This window comes from Condylura cristata, unplaced genomic scaffold (genome assembly GCF_000260355.1).
Source record: "Condylura cristata isolate star-nosed mole 26May11 unplaced genomic scaffold, ConCri1.0 scaffold00024, whole genome shotgun sequence".
In the NCBI taxonomy this organism is placed as follows: Eukaryota; Metazoa; Chordata; class Mammalia; order Eulipotyphla; family Talpidae; genus Condylura; species Condylura cristata.
In genome coordinates, this window is record NW_004567125.1 from 6,086,740 (window position 1) to 6,109,319 (window position 22,580).

General features: G+C 37.0%; 1 protein-coding gene across 1 annotated transcript in view; it reads right to left on the reverse strand.

The window, feature by feature from the left end:
• The window catches only part of RABGEF1 (RAB guanine nucleotide exchange factor (GEF) 1), a 44,538-nt gene that overhangs the window by 15,958 nt on the left and 6,000 nt on the right, over positions 1-22,580 (reverse strand). Inside the window, exons 2-4 of the mRNA XM_012729064.1 lie at positions 8,843-9,028; positions 5,890-6,056; positions 3,721-3,890 (exon numbers count right to left, since the gene is read on the reverse strand). Of these exons, the coding sequence (XP_012584518.1) occupies positions 3,721-3,890; positions 5,890-6,056; positions 8,843-9,021 (516 nt within the window). The 5' untranslated portion in view covers positions 9,022-9,028. The remainder of the gene's footprint in view (positions 1-3,720; positions 3,891-5,889; positions 6,057-8,842; positions 9,029-22,580) is intronic.

Below are 22,580 nucleotides of genomic sequence, written 5' to 3' on the forward strand. Positions count from 1 at the left end.
AGTCCAACTGATCATCGTAGATTCTGATCTGGTTGCACTCTATATAATGCCAATGGGCATCATCAGTTGTAAACTACAAGACACACTGGGCTCAAACAGTGCATCCTCCTTCCCACTTATCCTGCCAAGTTACCTACTGTCCCAAGAACCTGTTTTTAGTTTTCCTCCTCTAACACGAAAATTACTCTCTGTCCAGGTTACTCTGCTTCAACTCTTTAATATTTGTCCAAGCAAGTCACCATGGCTGAATTCACATCTTATCTCCTCTAAGAGGGTGTCCTTCATTTCCTTAGTCAAAATAACCATGTAACAGGTCTTACAGCACTCTGACCACTTTGACTGCTGGTCTTGTCACTGTCTTAGTTATTTATATAAGAGCCATCTGTTTGAGTTAAAATTGATCTCTCTTGTCCAGTAAGGGATAGGTACTTAAATTTTATACATTTTGTAATGTTCAACTTTTATTTTATAGCTATAATTTCCACTACTGCTTTCTAGTCTGACTTTTTATTTTTCACTGCATAGATTTTTTTAAAAGTTAATACCACTAAACACTTTACCTAAGCATTAACAATTCTGCAACTGTTCAATATTACCTCCTTTCCACAGTTGGAATAAATATTCTAATGTACTTTCTTCTAAGTTTTTTCATCTTTCTGGCTGGAATGTAAGATGCATAGACCTGTGTATGTAAGAAAAAGGCTTATGTTGTGAAAATAGGCACTGGACCCCTTTGCTCTGCACTATCTTTTCAAGATAACCTGAAAACACCCTAAGGAGACAGAGATAGTGCATCCCTCAAGTGAATAGGATAGATTGTTTACCATCCAGGATATCATTCCCCTGTGGGGCAAAAATCATGCTAGTTCACTGCCCTTTTCTCTAATGTAATCTATTTGTGTTGCCCTGTGGGAAAACTAAAGAAACTGGTGCAAATGCTGATATACTTTGCATACTGACCTTTTTGTAAGTAAAAACTGGTCTTTGTTTCTGATACTAGAGATTTATGTCTCCTGCCAGTATCCATGAAACTATGGCAGGCTAAAATGTTAGCTTGTAAACAGGGTAAACTGATTCATTGCGGTTCTTGCCAGAGGAACCAAGTGTTAGGTGTGTGCTGGAAAGTTCTTTTAACTTGCACAAAATTCCAAGAGTTTCCATAGTTTTCCATGAAGAAAAACAGGCTAGCAATAGAAATGAACGCTTTCCTTATGTATTCTCTAACTGTTGTTTGGGATCATCTTTTAAAATAATATTTACGTTGTCATTTTTCTAAAATTTTTTGCTTTGTTGTAGCATAAAAGTCATATCTATGGATATCTCTTCCAGTGAATATTGCTACTGGGAAATACTCGTTATAATTTCTTAATTGGTTGGCTGAAATCTTTTTTTTCTTAACCCCAGTTTTGAAAAATGTATTGAAGACTATTTCCTTAATTATATTTTCTGTTTTTAATTTTAAAATTGGATACTGGGTTACCTTTCTTCCCCCAACCTCTCCTCATTTTTCTTACTATAACTAAAGCCTATTTTGTTCAAAGTTTCAAAGTTTTAGATATATACTTCTGTTCTCCTAATAGTAATTATAATTACATAAGGAAAATTACTTCTAGCATACACACATGATGAAGAGTAGAAAGGTCATTCTAAGGCATAGAGGATGACACCTATCTTTCCATTTGTTCTGGGAAAAGAATGTGACTGAAGATACAACCACATTTTAAACTACACTTTGTTTTTTCTGTTTATTCAAACAAAGTTTTTCAGGGTATATAGGAAAAAAATGTGTTTATACAACATGATCAATATCAAATTTTTATATATTACGAATGGCCAAGAAAAGAACAAAGAAGGTAGCAATAGGTCAAATGCTATACTTGACTGTATCCTTAAGGAACCTAAGAAAAGAACATATATCTGAATGACTGCTAATAAAGAAATTTTACCCTGAAAACTGCATTGAAAATTCAGATTATTTTTTAAAAGTTTATTAAAAAGCTTTAATGTGATGTTTAATAAATTAAAGAGTCTCTATTCTGAGGAAGTAGAAGGTTGTTAACCTTCTTAAAAATAGGGTAGATATTCTTTCAGAGTAGGGGAGAACGTATCCAAGGGATTCGAAAACATTTAGTAAGGGCAGCGTTTAAATAGTTTAGCTGAACAAAAAACTTCTCTTATTACTTAATTTAGCTGCAGTTTGTGTGTTTTGGAAGTGTTTTCGTATAAATAAATTTTCAGGACAAAAATTCCTCACCAAACCACAGATCTCATTTTTCCTAATTACAACGAGCAAAATTAGGCATCTAGCTGAGGTTATAAAATGTTTTAAAATAATGCTGGGACATAAGGTTTTGTTCAGATAACAAAACAAATCAGCCATCCTCCATCTCACTGGTGACCATACACTTCCCTGAATCCATTGCCACTTTCAGACAACCTAAATGAAACTCAGTATTTACAGTGAGATTCCTAAATTTTAGTTATTTTGTAGTGATGAGCTTTAAAAGCCAAAGCATATACATTCTCCTTAGCTTCTTCTGCATAGAAGAGAGGTCAAGGTGGAACAGAAAAGCAATATCAATTAATGATGCCTTGAAAACAGGTATGGTGCTAACTGTACTTACCTCTTAACTTTTATATAATGACTTAAAAGTAAACTAAATTATTACAGAACAAGAACAGGGGCATATTACATTTCTGAGCAAAATGAAAACAACAGTTCTACTGAGCCGTTTTCTAGAAGATAGTATCATAGTACAGATAACCTATAAACATTTCACATGAGCTGATGAACAAATAACATCAATAATATTTTGCTTGCTTTAATTCTAAATGTCACTATTTGCCTACAAATACCTAGAGTATAAAAAAGGGGCTACTTATTCTCAATGTAACTGCACAATTAATCAATTGATTAATTGATTATTGGTCTAGTGATCTCTACCTATATTTGCAATATAGCTAAGCAGTTCATCACTCTGTTTCTCTAATTCTCTTTTCCTTTCTAGAACTTTCTTACTTCATAGAAGGGACTTTTGAGGTAATTTTGAATTATCAATGAGTGTAAAATGTTACAACAGAATTAAGCACTATTTTAAAAATAAGTCCTTTTACAGGGAGTCTTATGAATTATTCCAAATAACATTACAAGTTAGAAATCACAGGTTAAAAACACACATGTGGAAAACAAATTCTATTTCTGGCAGAATCCACCTGTATCTGGCTCTCAATTTCCCCAGCTACACAACGAAGGGGCTGAAGCCAGATAGTTGCTAAGGTCCTTTTCAACATTTAAGCTTTAGCTTTCTGTTCTCTACCTGGGAAAACTAAAGACCAAAACACAAAACAATACATCAAAAACAAGCAAAAAGACAGAAATGCTTGCTACTGGCCTAACAACTATTACTTAGAGTTTAAGGTCTAGTATGGCTCTCTTGGCAGTTTATGCAAAATGACAAGTTAGAAAATTTATTACTAACATACACAATATAATTGGCTTTGATGTCAGACTTTCAATAAAAAGATGACCCACACACTACTGAGCTGCAATGGAAAAGTACTAGTCAGGTTTAACTTGCATCGGTAACTTTTTTAGGTAAGTAACTTAACATCTCAAGGTTTGATTGTCTCAGGTAAAAATATGACAGCGTTGTACCAGATTATTTTTAAAACATTCCCTAAAACCGAATCACTTTATTTCTTTAGTTATTCTCAACCTACCCTTTTGTAATGCATTGCTTCCAAAAACAGCTTGGTCTGCTTATAGATTTCTTGGCCAGTCTTGTGGAAGGTCTTGAGAAATTCTATGAACTCTTTAGACACTCTATCTGTTTCAATGCTGGCTTGTCGGTTTATGGAAGGACTGGGAGCTTTTGCTTCCTGAATTTCTGCTGGGAAAATGATATATAGTAAGTTGCATTATAAAATATATATGCATGAAATTACTTTAAATAGCTAACAAGATTATTTATATCATGCTTTATCAAAGTTAAGTTTGAATTTACTTTATTTTCAAATATTTTAACAACTTTCCCTAAAGTAAATTTATTTCACAAGTATGATGTATACATAGATAAAACATAAAAGATATTCCTATTCAAATAAAAGTTGTTCTATTTTTTAGCCAAAATACACCATGCTTTAAACTGTATTTGTTAATACTGAAATGGTTTCACTATCTTGAACAATTTTCCTCAAAAGCTTATAAAACAAGTAAATGAATAATCAGTAGAAGCATAAAGATGTTAGATGACTTACAAATTTTAGACAACCTCCCCAATTGTCAGTTTACATGTCAAAAAGACAGAGTGATTTATGTGAAGGCTAACTATAATTTACCCACCATTCAGTTTTCAAGTCAGACTGCTCAGAAAATGCATCCAGAGCAGCATGATGACATGAGACAATATACAGCAAAGAAAGCAAGTGAAACACTGTCTAATCAGTTGAACATCAACTCTTTCCCCTCTTCAAATTAACATACTCTGAAAAGAAAATGAGATCTTTGCAGAAAAGACGGGAGAGCACTGTAACACAGAAAGCACTCTCAGAAAGCAAGAACTATCTCTTGATCTTAGATTCTTAATCATATGATTTTGAACTGTGTCCTCTAATTTAATACCTACACTGGTTACAATGCCTCATATGTTTAGCATTCCTTTTTATACACAAAAAGAAAGATAACTGAAGAGAAAAAGTTTTTTTGAAGGTATTAAAATCAACCACCAATGTTTTCTCAGAATAATTTCTTATACTCTAAATTTTGGAATATTAGTAACTAAGACACATTTCAATGATGTAGTTTAAAGTTTTAAAATCATAAAAGTACTACAGTGATAGGTTTATTAGTCTTTGTAAAGGTCTCATTTTCTTTTCAGTATACATTAATTTGAAGAGGGGGAAGAGTTGATATTCAACTGATTAGACTGTATTTCATTTGCTGTCTGTGACTTTTTTTTTTTAAGATTTATTTATTCATACAGAACTGGGGTACAGGCCAGAGGCTCAGGGGTGGCGACAGGCTTCACCAGAGACAGAGTGGGGAGCAGAACAGGCGGATCTACGAAGTACACTGCTGAGGGGAGCAGCGGGTGGGTTAGGAGAGGTCTGCCCCGCCATGTGGATCTCCCTCCCATGTGGATCTCCCTCCGGGGCAGGCAGGGATTGACCTCATGCGGAAGGGGCTTAAGCTTCTTAGTGCAGTGCTTTAACCCGCTGCGCCACCAGGGAGGGCCCCATGTCTTTGACTTTTTACTGTGTGTTTGAGTTAAACACTTGTAGACTATCTATAAGAATACACTATTAACTATGGCAAACTCACTTACTACATAATTAATTATTAACCAGTGGGGCATAGTTGCTGGTCTTACTTTCAAATTAAAGCAAAAAGATCTTTCTCTCTTATTAAACAATTAGCAGAACAAAATTACTTTCCATAGTTACCTTTCCAAAGCAAGTATTTGCCCATCTTTTATACTGTCAACAGGTGCCTAACTATGATTCAAATAATGCCGTCACATTAAAAGAAAAAAGCTTGTCAGGGGTCAGGAAAATCGCACCATCTTCTTTAAGAGGCTTTTTGTGCATTCTTTTTCCCAACAATTCTATTCTCCAAATATAGGTAATTTTGATTTGAAAAACCTGATGGTAAGTATCCCGGTCAGGGGAAGGGTGAAGTAGAGCCCTATGGGGGCAGCACGGGTGCTCAGTTTCCCTCTCCATTTCAAATTTACAGCATATTGTTAGTTTCATATATCATCAAACTCTATTTTGGTCTCAAATATGAGTTGATATTCTCTGAAAGGTTATGGAATTAAAAAGATGAGTCTATGTGTACTGTGGGTCTATGCTGTTATCTTATTTGGGCACAGAAGAAAATCAGAAAATTACCCTTCTTTGATCCAACTCTAGATGAAGCACTGAAGAACTTCTTAACTGTGGTAACCTTGCGAGTCTTTTCATTGGTTTTTTTTTCTTCAAACTTGGAAAATGTGAGGGACTGTGCCCCTTGGCTGCTCTGACTGCTGGCAAAGGCCTCTTCCTCCTCCCGCTGAAGTCTGTAATTCAAGAGAGGATTATGAATGACGCAAATGTGCTCCAAGTTTTTTTTATATCTATATCTAAAAGGTTATTACTCAATGAATTGAGAAGGATCTAAAATTCTTAGAACCAGAGGTTATACACACCAAATTGGCTAAAGTCTCTAATCTGAAAGTCTCCTAACATGCAAACTTTGAAAAGGATGTTTCTCCATGATCATATTTATTCAGAATTTGTACGAGGGCTACAGAAAAAGTCTAGTTCTTTCCCTTATGTCCAAGGCTAGAAGTGAGAAAAAGCTACGTAAGTAACTACGATATAATGTGACAGTTCCTATAGTCAAAAGTACAACCAATGTATTATAATGGTGACATTCAGGTCAGTATTAGAGGGTGAATATGATTTCAACAAGTGAAAGGGCATTCAGAAGAGGAAACCACAAATGTGAAGGCATGTGGTTTTGGTTGACAAATTCAATGTAGCCAGAGTACTGATGGTGTAATGGACTATGATGCTGGATGCACAAGTCAACACCAGATGCTAAGAAGCCTTGGCTGTCAAGCCCACTATAATCCTGGATTTTATCATGTGGTGAAAAATTAATCCAACTCAAAAATATTAAATCCAATAAATTAGCATTATCAGAGCTGTACTTTAGCAAAGCAATGCAGTTAGCTTTGTGACAACTTGAAGCTAGAGACTCTAGAAATGAGAATAATAATTAATATTACAAATATTTAAGTACGGAAGAACAAGTACCTGGAAAATGGGAGATGAAATTCAAAAGACTTCTCTGAGCTGGAATAAATAGAACTTGCTCAATTAGTTGTAGATATCATAGAAAGTAAAGGAGACATTACGAATGACTCCAATGTCTTTCAGCCAATGCCATAAATAGTGAATGTCACTAACTGATACAGCAGGAGGGTTATAAGGAAATGTTGAGCATAGAGATTAGCATAAATAAAGTAATAAAGTTGGCCTTGGGCCAGTTATATTTAAGCTATTTATGATGTCGAATGCTGTGTTCTCAAAGTGAGGTTCCATCGGCAGAGCATCAGCATCACCTGACAACTTAGAAATTCAAATTCTCAGGCCTCACTTCCAACCTGTTAAAATCAGTGACTGAGAGTAAGGCCCTGCAATTATTGTTTTCTCACGATTTCTAGATGATTCTCGTACTTATTCAAACGAGCTCACACTGGAAGCAATGAGAAACAGCAGCAAAATTACAGGTAGAGGTGCTGAAAATAGGATAGGAACACATCTTTCACAGACAAATGAGAAGTTAATTATAAAGATATTACTTTATTTTGATGTGGAATGGGGAGGAAGCCAAGAGAATTCATGCCTAGTGGCTTCAACTTTCTTCATGAAATAGGATCAGCCACTGAAACTATCAGAAGTACAGTGGAAAACCTCAGGAAATAGTTAATATTCTAATTTACATTTTCTCTCTTTGACTAGCCATAGAGTCACTGAAAACAGTGACTATCCTTACAATTTCCCACTGTGTGTTCACCACAGACGTTAAAAAACTAGTCACTCAACAAATATTGGCTGGTTAGATATAAAAAAATCAGCAAAAGCTGTCAAGAGTTCAGTTTGATTTTCTTTTATTGAGAGAGAAGTTATATTTTCAGGTTGTTCCTGGTGGAGCAAGAGGCTAAAGCACAGCACAATAAAGCTATCCACAGCCACTGCAGCTCAAGCTCGATCCCTGGCCAGAGAGGTGACCCACATGACCAGCAGACTTCTGTCCTGCGTGTTTCAGTAGATCTGCCTGTTCTGCTCCCCACTCTGTCTCTGGTGAATCCTCTCACCCTCACCCTCCCTGCCACACACCTCTGGCCTATACCCTAGTTCTTGTATGCATAAACAAATAAATCTTAAAAAAAAAAAAGAAGTTATCATTGCTAGGCTGCTTAGGTAAAAGATTAATATTATTCATGACATTTTGTTAGTTTCTATGCACAGTCACTTTTTCATCTTCTAATTTTTATTTATATTTATTTATTTTTATTTTATAACAGTTTGTTTTACATTTTCACATTTTTTTTTTCCATCTCAGTTGTAATCCCCGGGGGTTTCCCACCACCAAATCACCCGTGTGCCATCACCATAATCCCGTGCACTTCCCTCCCCACCCCCCCATTTTTGATCCCATTCCCCACTCCACCCCCACAAAATGTCTCTGGTATATGGCTGTTCATTATTCTTGTTATTTTCTTGCATGGTCCATTATACTCCTGCTATGAGTAAAACCATTCGGTATTTTTCTTTCTCTTTCTGGCTTATTTCGCTAAGCATGATCTTTTCCAGCTCCATCCAAGTTGCTGCAAAAGACATGTGTTTCTCTTTTTTGGTTGCTGAGTAATACTCCATAGTATATATGTACCATGTATTTTTTATCCAGTCATCTACTTTTGTGCATTTGGGCTGCTTCCATGTTTTTCCAATTGTAAATAAAGCAGCAATAAACATGGGGGGTGTGCAGGTATCTTTTTGAATGAGTGTTTTTGTGTCTTTTGGGTAGATACCTAGGAGTGGGATTGTTGGGGTTGTAGGGAAGCTCCATGTTTAGTAGTTTGAGGAACCTCCAAACAGTTTTCCAATCCATCTTCTAATTTTTATAATCTAGTTCTGGATAATACAAACTACTTTTGAATAACAAACTCTAGTTCTCTTAAATTTACTTAAGGATACATCAAAAGACAGAGAAAAATGTATTTTGATAATAACTGAACTATATATCAAAGTGCTATCGTTCTTAAACCATTTGCATCTAAAAAAGTTCTTTCACCTCTCTGCCAGTTCCCAGTCTTCCTGAATCTGCTTTTGCCTGGCTTTGTGGTACTCCTCCCTCCAGCATTTGGAACAGAAACCTTGCCAAGCAGGGTTGCCATAGTAACCACATCCTTTCTTGCATAGGAGCTCCGATTGATCCACATGAATTCCTCGACGTTCAGACTTAAGGCTCATCTTCTTCCTGCTAATCAAGTAACAAATAAGGAAATGTTGAAACTTCATAATCATTCTATAATACTAACAGTAGAGAAATTAAGAACCAAAAAATGAGGGTATGATTTTCAAGCTCTAAGGAAGCAAAGGAGGGAAGAATGAGTAAAGAATGAAAAAGAAAGTTTAAATAAAGCAAATTCTTGACATAGTCATACTACAGAAGAGATTGCTAATCTCCAGTCCAAAGAGCATATTAAGAAAGAACTAGTATTGGGGCCTGCCTGGTGGCTCAAGGGGTTAAAGCGCAGCACTATGAAGTTTTCTGCAGCCACTGCTGCATGACTTCAATCCCTGACCAGGGAGGTGACCTCTCCTGCCTCACCCACTGCTCCCCTCAGCAGTGTTTCACTTGATCTGCCTGTTCTGCTCCCTACTCTGTCTCTGGTGAATCCTCTCACCCCCCCCCCCCGCCGCCGCCACGCCTCTTGTCTGTACCCCAGTTCTTCTATGCATAAATAAATATTTTTTAAAAACCTAATAGTATATTAAAACCTAAATGTATGACATGAAACTATAGAAATTCTAGAAGAAAATGTAGGGGGAAAATTTCGTGACACTGGATTTGCTAACAATTTCTTGGATCCGATAAAAGCATAAGCAACAAAAGCATAAATACACAAATGGGACTACTTAAAAGCTTCAACACTTTTACACAGAGAAGGAAACAATCAACAGAGTAAGACACCCTATGGGATAGGAAAAAATATTTGCAAGCCACATTTCTGATAAAGGGTTAATACTCAGAATACATAAATAATTCCTATTATTCAAAAATAAACAATCTGATTAGAAATCAGCAAAGGAGTTGGATAATTCTCCAAAGATGATATACAAATAACCAATTAACATGTGAAAAGATGCTCAACATCACTAGTCATCAAGGATGCCATTTCAGATGCACACTATCAAAACAGAAAATATAAGTATCATTGGGGATATGGAAAAATTAGAAGCCCTGTGCACAGGTGAAAATGTAAAATGGTCAGCAACTGTGGAAAACTGTTTGGAGGCTCCTCAAAAAACTACAACTAGAATGACCATATGATTCAGCAATTCTACCTCTGGGTATATGTCCAAAAGAATTGAAAACAGGATCTTGAAGAGATAATTGCATACTCATGTTCACTGCAGTTTTTTTTTTTAAAGATTTATTTATTTATTCATACAGAACTATTCATACTATCTAAAGTAGTCAAGCTCTCAGAACCAGAAAGTAGAATGACAGTTGCCAGAGGCTGGCAGGAGAGGACAAAGATGGTTAGTTTTGCCAAACATGTTCAAGAGACCTGCTGCTTAACAAGGTGCTGTCATGTACACTCAAAAATATACTCTACACCTTAAAAATGATTAAGATGGTAAATTCTATTTTATGTGCTTTTTATCACAGTAAAAATATTTTAATATTAAAGAAGATCTACTAGAGCCTTCCTAATTGCTACCAAAGTCAGTCTACATTTTTAACTTGAAAGATAAAAGAACAATCCTCTTGAAATATTCTGTGTTCTTAGACTGTCATTTGACTCAAAAAGACTACTTAATTTCAATGATATGAAAGTGAATACTTTTTTATAATAAAAAAATTTAACATGTACCAAGTGAGTGATGTGATCAACATCTCTAGATGTTGATTCCCAACTTGAGATGGTATTCAAGGTCCTTCACAATCAAGGTCAAATTAACATGAGACTACAATTTGACACCATCACTACATGATCAATATTATTCAGGTACTAAGTTATTTTATACAACCAACGTAGATATTATCCATCAACCAATGGATATAATCTCCATTTTAATAGTGGTGAAAACTGAGGTTCAGAAATTTTCAATATATTAACTACTGAAAATAGAAGCAACAACAAATAAAATAAAAACAAGCAACAAAGATTTAAAAACAGGTAAAGACATCAGGATCATGTACCACATTGTTCCCCATCCATTTGTCTAATCTCACATCCCTGAACACAGAAACTTTCAACTGGATTACCATTTCCCAAATAAGCCATGTAAGGATATGCCTTGGCTTAGAATTTTTTTCCTATACATTCCTTTTGCTTTTTCAAAGATGATTCATTATTAGAGGCTCATGTTAAGGCTACCTCTTCAATGAAGATTTCAACGAGTTAGCTCCCTCCCAGCATTAACTTTGGGCCTGCCTTCTGGTAACACAGATTTAGGAAACCAGTTATACATTCTAGTTTGTTAAAAAGAATCACCTTTCTATTTGTCTTCTTCACTTAATAGACTAGCAGCATCCTAAGGAGTTGGTTTATACTCCCAAGAGAACACTGTATGGACACTGAGGTAGGTATTCAATATGTGCTTGGGTTTGTATGTGGAGACTGGGCTGTTTTATGCTCAGCCTTCATTTGGACAGTGAGTAATCTTCCCTGTAAGATTTGTTACAAATTTGAGGACTTACACAAGGTATAAAGTCAGAAAGTTGTTTGAAAAACCAATAAAAATGTGCTGAGTTGATTATGAAACCAGAGAACTTTTAGTTATGGCTTTACTTTTTAGAAGATCAGCAAAATAAACTGGATTTTCTGCAAAGCTATTTCCCAATAAGATTCCTTACTTAGCAGGTTAAGCATATGAAGGTAGTCTTTGGCACTCAACTGTATTTTGCCAGTCTTGTTAGACTGAATCATTTACCAATCCCTACTGTCTGCTTGCTGATACCATATTTTAACTGCTTAAAGAATGAGGAAAAGCCATTTAAGAGCTTCTAAAGCGAGGGAGGGAAGGATATTCTTTCCCTTGGATACAGGAATAGATGACATGAATTTTGGACAAATAAAGAATCAAGTATTTGTAAATATAAAATCATGAAATACTATGTAATGAGTTCCAATGTCTGTCCTCTACTAATACTAATAAGCATATGTTCTTTGTTCATAGCATCAAATCATATTAAGAAGTGCTATCTAACAACTTCCAATTAAATTCATGGAATGGAATGGCCCTACTTCTTCACATAAACTAACTGCCTTATAAATAAGCACAGAAAAGTAGCACTCCACAGTGTAGATTCAAGAAAATGTCCAGAGAAAATTAGTCCCAAACCTTGGTGACTCTATCATTAACTTAACTCTTAACATTCCCAAAGGGTTGACGATAAGCAAAGAATTGAGCTAGATGCCACTGGTAAGTGACAGAACATGTCCTTTGTCCTCAGGAAGCTCATAACCAGAATCACAGACAAAGTGAAAAGTGCATAAAAGACAACTTGCAATGGAAAAGGAGAAGAACTCAGGTAATTCTGATTTAGGGGTCTAGAAAGTGAACTTGGACCAAAGGGTGGAGGTATTGACCTAAGACAGCCTTTAGCTGAATCTTAGGTAGTCCTGGAGAGATGACACAAAAGAGGGAGGGCATTGCAATTAAAAAGAACACTTTTCACAAAAAAAAAGAAAGATAGAAAAGCAAAAGTAGAACATGATGTGGTATAAATGGGAGGTAAGCTGGATAAGTCAGATGTGAATTCAAATTGTAGTGGTTTTTTTAAAACTCCAGGTTAGTACAGGTTTGTATGGCTCCTAGAAGATAGCATGAGCTATGAGCTCCATGCTGGTGTCTGGGGGAGGGAGGTGTAGGAAGGTGGTAGGATGCAGAGAGAGAGCCCCAGGGCCTTGGGGAGCCGGATTTTGAGTTTCAGGTGTCAAACCAGAACTTGCCTCCACACCCTCTTTCCATCCCAGTCAGCAGTCAGTGTTGGCTCTGTGCTACACCGCAGCTGGGCTGACCAAGAATGTGAGCAAGCCAAGGCTCAGCCTCCAAAGCAGATGCCACACCACAGCACACCAAATTCATGCTGGGCATAATCAGGAGGTATGTGGCTTTGCATCCTATGACTGGCACACCCTGGAACTGCTCCCCTGCTTCGAACAGGGGCCCTCAAGTTCGAAAAGGTGGGGATACACATCTGAACCAAGAGAAAGAGAGGAGGTCTGAGTTGTCATCAGGCAGGCAACTGCCAACAAAGACTCCCAACCTCTGTGCATAAATAAACTCTTTTCAGAAAAAATAAAAATTAAAAACTCCAGGCTAGAAAGTCTGGACTGAGGTATTGTTGAAAGCCCCAGAAAAGGGGAAATGATGATAAGATTTCTATTTTAAGACATTCAACTGAAAAGGTAGAAGTCCTGTCTTCAAGTTTGAGGAAGTGAAGAAGACAATGAATTTCTGCCCCCAAAATCAACTATAAGCACATACCAAAAAAGCAACTATAAAGATGGACAAAAAACTCTTCTCTGTTGATGACTCTCCATGTGAGCCAAGGAATACAAGGGTGTCTATAAAGGTACAGCATAAAAGAGTTTTCTGGGGTGATGAAACTGTCCTGTATTCTGATGGTGGAAGTGCTTACACAAACCTATACATGTGTTAAAATCCATAGAACTGTACACTCCACCAAAATTCAATTTTGCTGTATTATGAAAAAACAAACAAACTTGAGAGGCAATTTCTGGGTTGGATTGGGAAAACATGCAAAACAGGAGACAGGGATAATCATTAAAATACAACTACAATAACCTCATAACTCACAAAAAGATATCCCTCTTTTTCTCAAATGAAGGGATCTGAATAAACGCTTCCCCAAGGAAGATATACACATGGTCAATATGCACCTGAAAAGATGTCAACATCACTAGGGAAATGCAAATCAAAACCACAATGAGATATAGGACAGTCAAGAAAGTCAGATAATAACAAGTATAGGCAAGGCTGTGGAGAAACTGGATCTTCAAATACAGCAGGAGGGAACGCAAAATGGTGCAGCCACTTTGGGAAAACAGTCTGAAAGTTCCAAATAATTAATCATAGAATTACCATATGATCCAGAAATTCTACTCCATGAAAAATGAAAACATGTCTGTAATCTGTACAGAAACTTGTACATGAATATATACAGCAGCATTAACCACAGTGGTAAAGTGTGGAAATAACCCAAATGTTCTACCAACAGATGAACAGATATGCAAAATATAGCATATACACCCAATGGAATATTGTGGAAGGAAGTACAGACACATGCCACAATACAACCAACCATGAAAACATGCTTGTGAAAGAAGCGAGTCATGAAAGACAGCATATGGAAGTCCAGAAGAAGAAATCAATAGAATGGATTAGCCAAAGATGAGGATGGAGAGAAAGAGAATAGGAATAAAAGAAATAGTTAAGGGCCCTCCCTGGTGAAGCATCAAGTTAAAGCACAGCACTAAGAAGCTAAAGCCACTTCAGCATAAGTTTGATCCCCGCCCTGGAAATGAACCACATGGTGCAGCAGACCTCTCCTGACCTGCCTGCTGCTTCCTTCAGCAGTGTACTTCCTCAGTAGGCCTGTTCTGCTCCCCACTCTGTCTCTGGTGAATCTTCTCACCACCATCCCTGCACCTGTGGCCTGTCCCCAGTTCTGTAAGCATAAATAAATCCTTTTTTTTTTTTTAAAGAAATAATTAAAAGGTCATGGGTCTTTCTTTACGAAATGATAAAATTATTCAGAGGTGATAAAACTGTCCTGACTGTGGTGACGGTTATCAATGACTTATGTCCTTTAATGGGTATATTCTATGATTTGTAATTTATATTTCAAACATAAATTTTTTTTTAATGCAAGAGGGTGAAAGAAAAATCACATATTTGAAACACTACTCTGGTTTTTAGGTGGAGAGGATCATAAGCCAAGGAATGTGGATGGCTTCTAGAAGCAGAGAATGATCCCTGGCTGACACCAGTAAAGAAATGAAGATCAGTCTTATAACCACATAGAATTCAATATATATTCAATATGTCTGGAGGAAGAGACTCCCCATAGCTTGCAGATTAAGAGTTTCGGTTGGCTGAGACCTAAATTCTAACCTCTTAAGATTCTTATCAGAGGACCCAGCTAGGCTGACCAGGAGTTCTGATTTAAAGAACTTTAAGATAGTAAATGGGTAGTTTAAAAAAACATTTTTTTATAATAGTTTATTTTTACATCATGTTGTGCCTTTAGTTGTAATCCCCGTGGACTTCGCCATCACCACCGCCCCGCCCCCCCAATTTTTGATACCATTCTCCACTCCATCCCCATAAAATGTCTCTGGTATATAGTTGTTCATTCTTATTATTATTTTTCCCCTGGTCCTTTATGCTCTTGCTATGAGTGAAACCATCTGATATCTTTCTTTTTCTTTCTGGCTTATCTCACTAACCACGATCCCTTCCAGCTACATCCATATTGCTACAAAAGGCATGAGCTTAATTTTTTGATTGCTAATTAATATTCCATTGTGTATATGTACCACATCTTTTTAATCCAGTCATGTACCTTTGGGCATTTGGGTTGAATTCCATATCTTTCCTATTGTAAATAAAGCAGCAATAAACATGTGGGTGCAGGTGTCTTTCTGAATCAGTGTTTTTATGTCTTTTGGGTAGATGCCTAGGAGTGGGGTTGCTGGGTCATATGGAAGCTCCATTTTTAGCAGTTTAAGAAACCTCCAAACAGCTTTCCATAGTGGTTGTACTAGTTTGCATTCCCACTAGCAGTGCAGGAGAGTTCCTTTTTCTCCACATTCTCGCCAACATTTGTTGTTGTTAGTGGTTTTAAGATGTGCCATTTTCCACCTGGGTGATTTGGTGTTGGAAAACCCAAGGGGATTGCAACTGAGATGGAAAAATGCACAAAAATATGTAAAAATAAAAATTTTAAAAATTAAAAAAAAATGATGTGCCATTTTCACTGGTGTGAGGTGGTACTTCACTGTGATTTTAATTTGCATCTCAATTGATGTTGTTTTAACCAACTAAATTTGTGATAATTTGTTATGGCAAAACCAGAAAATCAATACAAGCCTCCTTTCCATTTTTCATTTTGGGGCCCTTTGTAACTGTGTTCTAATGCCTTGAATGCTATGCTTGCTTTTAAGTCACACTCTTAAAGACTACCTACCCCAACCTATGTATTTGGACTCGCACCACTAACCTAGACTCTGTACTTTCTCTAATATCGTACCTATTTCTATCAAATATTGATTTGCTTATTTACCTGTTAGTCTTTTTTTTTTTTACTACTAAAATGCAATTCACTGAGGACAGAGACCTACTTTTCTTCTTTACTCTTATATTTCTGTTATTTAACTAGTGTCTGCTATGTCATGATGTTCAAGTATTTGAATGAATAACTGAATAAGGCTACTGAATAGCTCAAGGAACAATATGACTGTGAAGCAACAGCACATAACAAATGCTTAATACAAAAATCTCCCCCCCATGACCGATCAGCACTTATTTTAAAACTATATATGCAAATTAACTAGAAAGGGGAAAAAAAACACCTGCTGAATGGTCAAACAAATTGTGGTATATAAATACATTTATATACCACAAAAAATGCAACAATGAAAAAACAAATTATGAATACATACAATTTGCAGATTACACTAAACAAGAAAATCCTCATAAAGATTATGCTTAGAAAAAATCTCAAGAGCCTTTCCTGGTGGTGCAACAGGTTAGGAAGCAGCACTGCAAGCTAGCCGCAGCCCCTTCAGTATGAGTTCGATCCAGGGCCCCAGAGGTGATCCACATGGCCCAGCAGACTGTTCCTGACCCGCCCACTGCTCCTATCAGCAGTGTACTTTGTCAATCTGCCTGTTCTGCTCCCCACGCTGTCTCTGGTGAAGCCTTTCACCACCCCTGCACCTCTGGCTTGTACCCCAGTTCTGTATGAATGAATAAATAAATAAATCTTAAAAGAAAGAAAGAAATCTCAAAAGGTCACATATATCACTTGATTTATACATCCTGGAATAATCAAACTACAAAAATGGATAACTAATTAGTGTTCCTGAGGGGTTAAGAATGGTGGGGAGGGAGGGGACAAGGGAGAGTAAGGAAAGTTATACAGGAAAGTGAATCCAGCAGGTACAAACCACTTAAATCATGCAACTTCTCAGAAGGGTCTGTTTGAATGCTCTTGGCTGACTCAGGGAAGGTGAAGTCTTGTACTGTCCTTCTATACTAACTGATATGTATTTGGAGCTTTGGGCCATACTGTACCAGCTTCTGGCCTCAACAAGAAAGTTCTACCAATTTACTTTCCTACCTACAGTATAATGAGAGAATATACTTCCCCACAAACTCAAAAGCTTTGTATTATTCTCTGATTTTTGCCACTCTGAAAGGCAAAAGAAATTATCTCTTTTAATTTGCATTTCCTTATAAAGGTTAACCACCTTTAAAAAAAAAAGATTTATTTATGCATACAAGAATGGGGGTACAGGCCAGAGGTGCAGGGGTTGGGGTGTGTTGAGAAATTTCATCAGAGACAGAGTGAGGAGCAGAACAGGCAGATCCACCAAAAACCACTGCTGAGGGGAGCATCAGGCGGGTCAGGAGAGGTCTGCTGCGCCATGTCGGTCACCTCCCTGGCTGGGGACCAAACTTGTGCTGCAGTGGCTGTGGAGAGATTCATAATTGCACCACCAAGGTTAACCACCTTTACAGACACTTATGATCATTAGTATATTCTCTTTGAAAAACTTAACTATTCTTAGTCTTTCCTCATTTTTCTGTTACTTTTTCTTTTTATAGGTGTTCTTTTTATGTTATCTTTTAGGTCTTGACTTTATATGTTATGGAGATACCATAGTTTAAATCAAAGACTTGTGGTTTCAAATCTGTATCTAAGTATTCCCAACTTTCATATCACTAAAAACAATGAACTAAAGTGAACTTGAATATTACAGAGAGAATCAGTGGTAGAGTGCCAATATTAAATAAAACAAAACAAAGTAGCCTAACACTTGCCTACTCAAATAATTCCAAATGACAATCAAACCCAAGGAATAAAATGTACAGTTTATGTTGCTGGAATGAACAGAGCCAGCAGAGCAGCATTCTTAAAGAGTGAGTGCTAGACAACAATCTTCTTTTGTACAAAGTCACACCCTCTTTAGTTAAGTGAAATTATGATTACAATCTGAGCATGCCAGCCTCTGAACTCAAAATCACACACAAAATAATCTGGCTACTCTGTCTAAGTCCCACCATACGCTATACTCCATGGTTTCCCAATTCCACACTAGTCAATTTACTTGACAGTTCCCCAGTTGGTCAATTTATTTGACAAAAGACTGATCAAAAATAATCTCTGTAAGAACAAACTGCAATACATAATTTCAGTAATTAAAGGTTTTCTTTGCAAAGTCTCTGACATCACAAAGTGATACAGATCCACACATACATGAGGCAAGAGAAATACAACATACAATTGCCTGGACTGAAAATGTATTCAGATTATTAGATGGCTTCATCAAATATAAGTTAGTACATGTTTAAGGTTGTGTGCAAAAAAAATTAAGCCAATTAAGCTGCAGAAACTGTTAAAAGCTGCCAAAACCACTTTATCTGTAATGGGTTGAACTGTGTTCCCCAGTAAGGAAGGTTGAACCCTAATACCATGACTGTGATCTGACCTGGAAATAAGGTATTTACAGATGTGAGACCATAATGGAGTAGGGCAAGCCCTGAAGCCAGCGACTGGTGGTGTGCTTAAAGAAGGTCCTGAGACAGTCACAAGGGTCACACAGCCATGGAGGCAACACACTGGAGTGACAACTGCATGCCAAGGAAATGCAAGGACTGACAGCAGCCACCTTCCCTTCAGCATTCAGAGAAAGCATGGAACTCACTGCTAGACTTTGGTTTCAGACTTCTAGTTTCTAGAACTGTGAAAGAATTTCTGTTAAGTCACTCAGCTTTTGGTAATTTGTGACAGCAGTCCTAGTCCTAGTAAAATAATAAACCATCTCATAAAATTGTTGCAAACTTTATAATTAAAAGAAATGTGATTTCCACAATTTGACATAGAACTATAGGTTGTCAACATCACTTGTTCTTCACAAATAGGGCAAGCTCATATCCCAGTTAGCTTGGTGCCTGAGCATAAGATCACCTTCTGATTCTCAAAATGACCTACTTTAGATAATAAATTATATGATCATCTTATTTATGAACAACCTAGAATATACCCTGTCTACCTTTAAATCCACCCTATTCAAGTAACATCTTATTCCCCTTTTCCCACAGACAATCTAGATTGATCTCACTAGCTCGTTTAGCATTTTATCCATACAGCTATTTTAATAGTTACATTCTATTACAATTACATGCTTGCAGGACCATTCCATGTTCTTAGGCAATCAGTAAAGTGTCAGTAACAGAGATGTTTTCTAAATATATTAAATGATATATTCAGAGTAGCTACATAGTCAGTCTTTCATTTTTGTTGCTTATACACTCTCCAGAGCCCTATGTGGATAGAGGTAGAAAATTAAAACTAATTTACTATAAAGCAGTGTTTCTCAAACTTCAGCATGTATCACTTGAAGAACTTGTTAAAAGATAGCAGAACCATTTCAGGGTTTCTGATTGAGGAGGTGTGGGGTGGGGCCTGAGAACTTTCATTTTTAACATTTTTAACAAATTTCCAGATAATGGCTGGGAATTACTCTTTGAGAACCACTACTACAAAGAAAGCACTTTATAGTTAATGAAAGAGTAATTTCTTCTCATTACTTCATCCTATTCAGAGACTCCCTTTTCTGATTATGATAGTTTGAAGCATACCAATCAAACACTCTTAGTGAGAACTAGTAAAGCTAGACTCATCTTTTAAATCAATGTTAAAGACATCAGAAAGCAGCTAAAGCAACTAATATTAGAAGGGTCTAGACTCTGGGGGAAAATGGAAATAGAGAGAAACAAGATGACATTTCTGTAGTCACTTTCCCTTCAAATATATTTGCTAATTCTGGGGTTAAAGACTAAGAATCGGCCCTCCCTGGTGGCGCAGTGGGTTAAAGCACTGTACTAAGAAGCTGAAACCACTTCCCCATGAGTTCGATTCCCACCTGCCCCAGAGGTGTGGCAGACCTCTCCTGGCCCGCCCACTGCTCCCCTCAGCAGTGTACTTCGTCGATCTGCCTGTTCTGCTCCCCACTCTGTCTCTGGTGAAGCCTCTCGCAGCCCCTGAGTCTCTGGCCTGTACCCCAGTTCTGTATGCACAAATAAATAAATCTTTAAAAAAAAAAAAAAAAGACTGAGAATCCAGACTTTACTGAGGCAAAGGAAGACTGAGAGATTTTTAGAAAAAAGACCAAAAGTAGACTCGAGGAGACAATAAACCAGTGAAAGAGGAAGGTTCTGGGAAGGCCCAGGAAAGAATTGGGCCTAGTAACAAGGCTGGTTTAAACTTGAAGAAATTTACCAAATTTTGCAGCTGCACAGAATCTGAAAAGTAAGAGGAATTTTCAGCAATCTCACTTTCTAAAGAGATAAAGATTAGGTAATAGAAGCAACAGTGGTGGGGGTGAAGGTGGGGAAAGAGAGCCTGCATTAAATTCACTAGACTATCAGTTGGAAGCCCTGGTTGTCTACTTGCAAATAGTAAATGTAAACCAGAGTTAGGAGAAATCTTTATTAAATCTTCAGTACACCCTCAACTATCAGTGCTCACTCCCTACAAGGATTAAATGATAAGCCCCTAGTTTACCTGGCAAGCAAAAGGGAGCAGTGATTTCTTCTGGAAAAAAAAAAACCATAATCTGAAGCTTCATTTTATTCAAAACACCCAGCAACAATTGAAGCTCAAAAAGAGAAAACAGGCAATAAAATAGATACACAGATACACAGATGAACCAAACAATGAAGTCAACAGAAAAATTTAAATGTTAAAAAAGGGGAAAGAGCATATTAAAAAAAAGAATTTCAACTAAGAATTGGAATCCATAAGAAACTGAAATTTCACAGAAAGTAGACTTTAAAACAAAGACTACTACCAGTTTAAAGGGTAATAACGATAATCTACTAATAAAACCCTTATCTATAAAAACTATACTTACTGAAATTAAGCCCTCAATAAAGAAAAAAACCTTTTAAAAGTATTCCCTGCTACTCAATTCTTCTCCAAATACAACTAAAGCATTCTCTTTAGAAAGAAAAGAAATTGCATAAGACCTAAATGGCGAACTCTCCATTATAATCACTATTAGGTACATCTATGATTCTATAACTTTTGAAATCCTAAACAAATAAAATCTACAAACTTATCACACTACAACCCCAGCCATAATAGGTAATAAATTTATACAAATAAAAATATAATCCAATTTGGGAAGGAGGCTGAAACATTAATTTTTAAAATTTTTTTATTTATTTATGCATACAGAACTAGGGTACAGCCCAGAGGGGCAGAGGCGGTGAGAGGATTCACCAGAGACAGGCCGACTGATAAATTACACTGCTGAGGGGATCAGCAGGCTCGCCAGGAGGGATCTGCCCAGCGTCATGTGGATCACTTCCAGGGTGGGGTTGAACTCATGCTGAAGTAGCTTTAGCTTCTTAGTGCTGTGCTTTAACCCGCTGCAACACCAGGGAGGGCCCCTGAGACATTCATTTTAATGGACTTTCAGACATTTTATTCCATCACTACAGTTTTGTTTTCTGTTTTCACATTTTTTATTTGCATTCAATATGCTATTAAAGCTTCAGTTGTGGCCAAACTCATTTTCAGGAACAAACTTTAAAAACAATGTCAAAGGCTCTCTGGAAATGTAATTAAGGAACTATTACATTACACAACTATATTTAGGCAGAGAGAATACACTGCTTACTAAGGATGAATAGGATGTTCTCTATTCTCTAGTTTCATAGACTAGGTCATAATTTATAATATACTATAAGAACTATGCTATAAAAATTCAAAATGAGGCCTTCCTTGGTCGCACAACAGGTTAAAGCACAGCACTTTAAGCTGGCTGCAGCAGTTCCATGAGGGTTCTATCTGCCCCTGAGGTGATCCACGTGGCATGGCTTGCTGCTTCCCTCAGCAGTGTACATCGTTGATCCACCAATTCTGCTTCCCACTCTGTCGCTGGTGATTCCTCTCATCGCCCCTGTACCTCTGGCCTATGCCCCCATTCTGTATGCATAAATAAATAAATCTTTTTTAAAAATGCAAAATGAAATGATCTGGAGTTACTTGAGATAATAAAATAAATCTCAAATAAAAGCATAGAATGAGGTTTAAGAACACAAGCATTTAACAATATCTCTGCAAAAACTGTAACTTAAATTCATTCCAGATCATAGCAGGGAGAACACTAGCTAGGTTTACTCTGAAATATAGACTTTTTTTTTTAAAGATTTATTTATTTATACACACAGAACTGGGGTACAGGCCAGAGGTGCAGGGTGGTGAGAGGATTCACCAGAGACAGAGTGGGGAGCAGAACAGGCAGACTGACGAAGTACACTGCTGAGGGGAGCAGCGGGCGGGTCAGGAGAGGTCTGTTGCGCCATGTGGTCATCTCTAGGGCCGGCGGGAATCGAACTCATGCTACAGTGGCTTTAACTTCTTAGTGCTGTGCTTTAACCCGCTGCACCACCAGGGAGGGCCCCTGAAATATAAACTTTTTAAGGGAGAGGGGACGGAAAAAAGACAAGGGGTTATAAAGAATGGTAGTAGG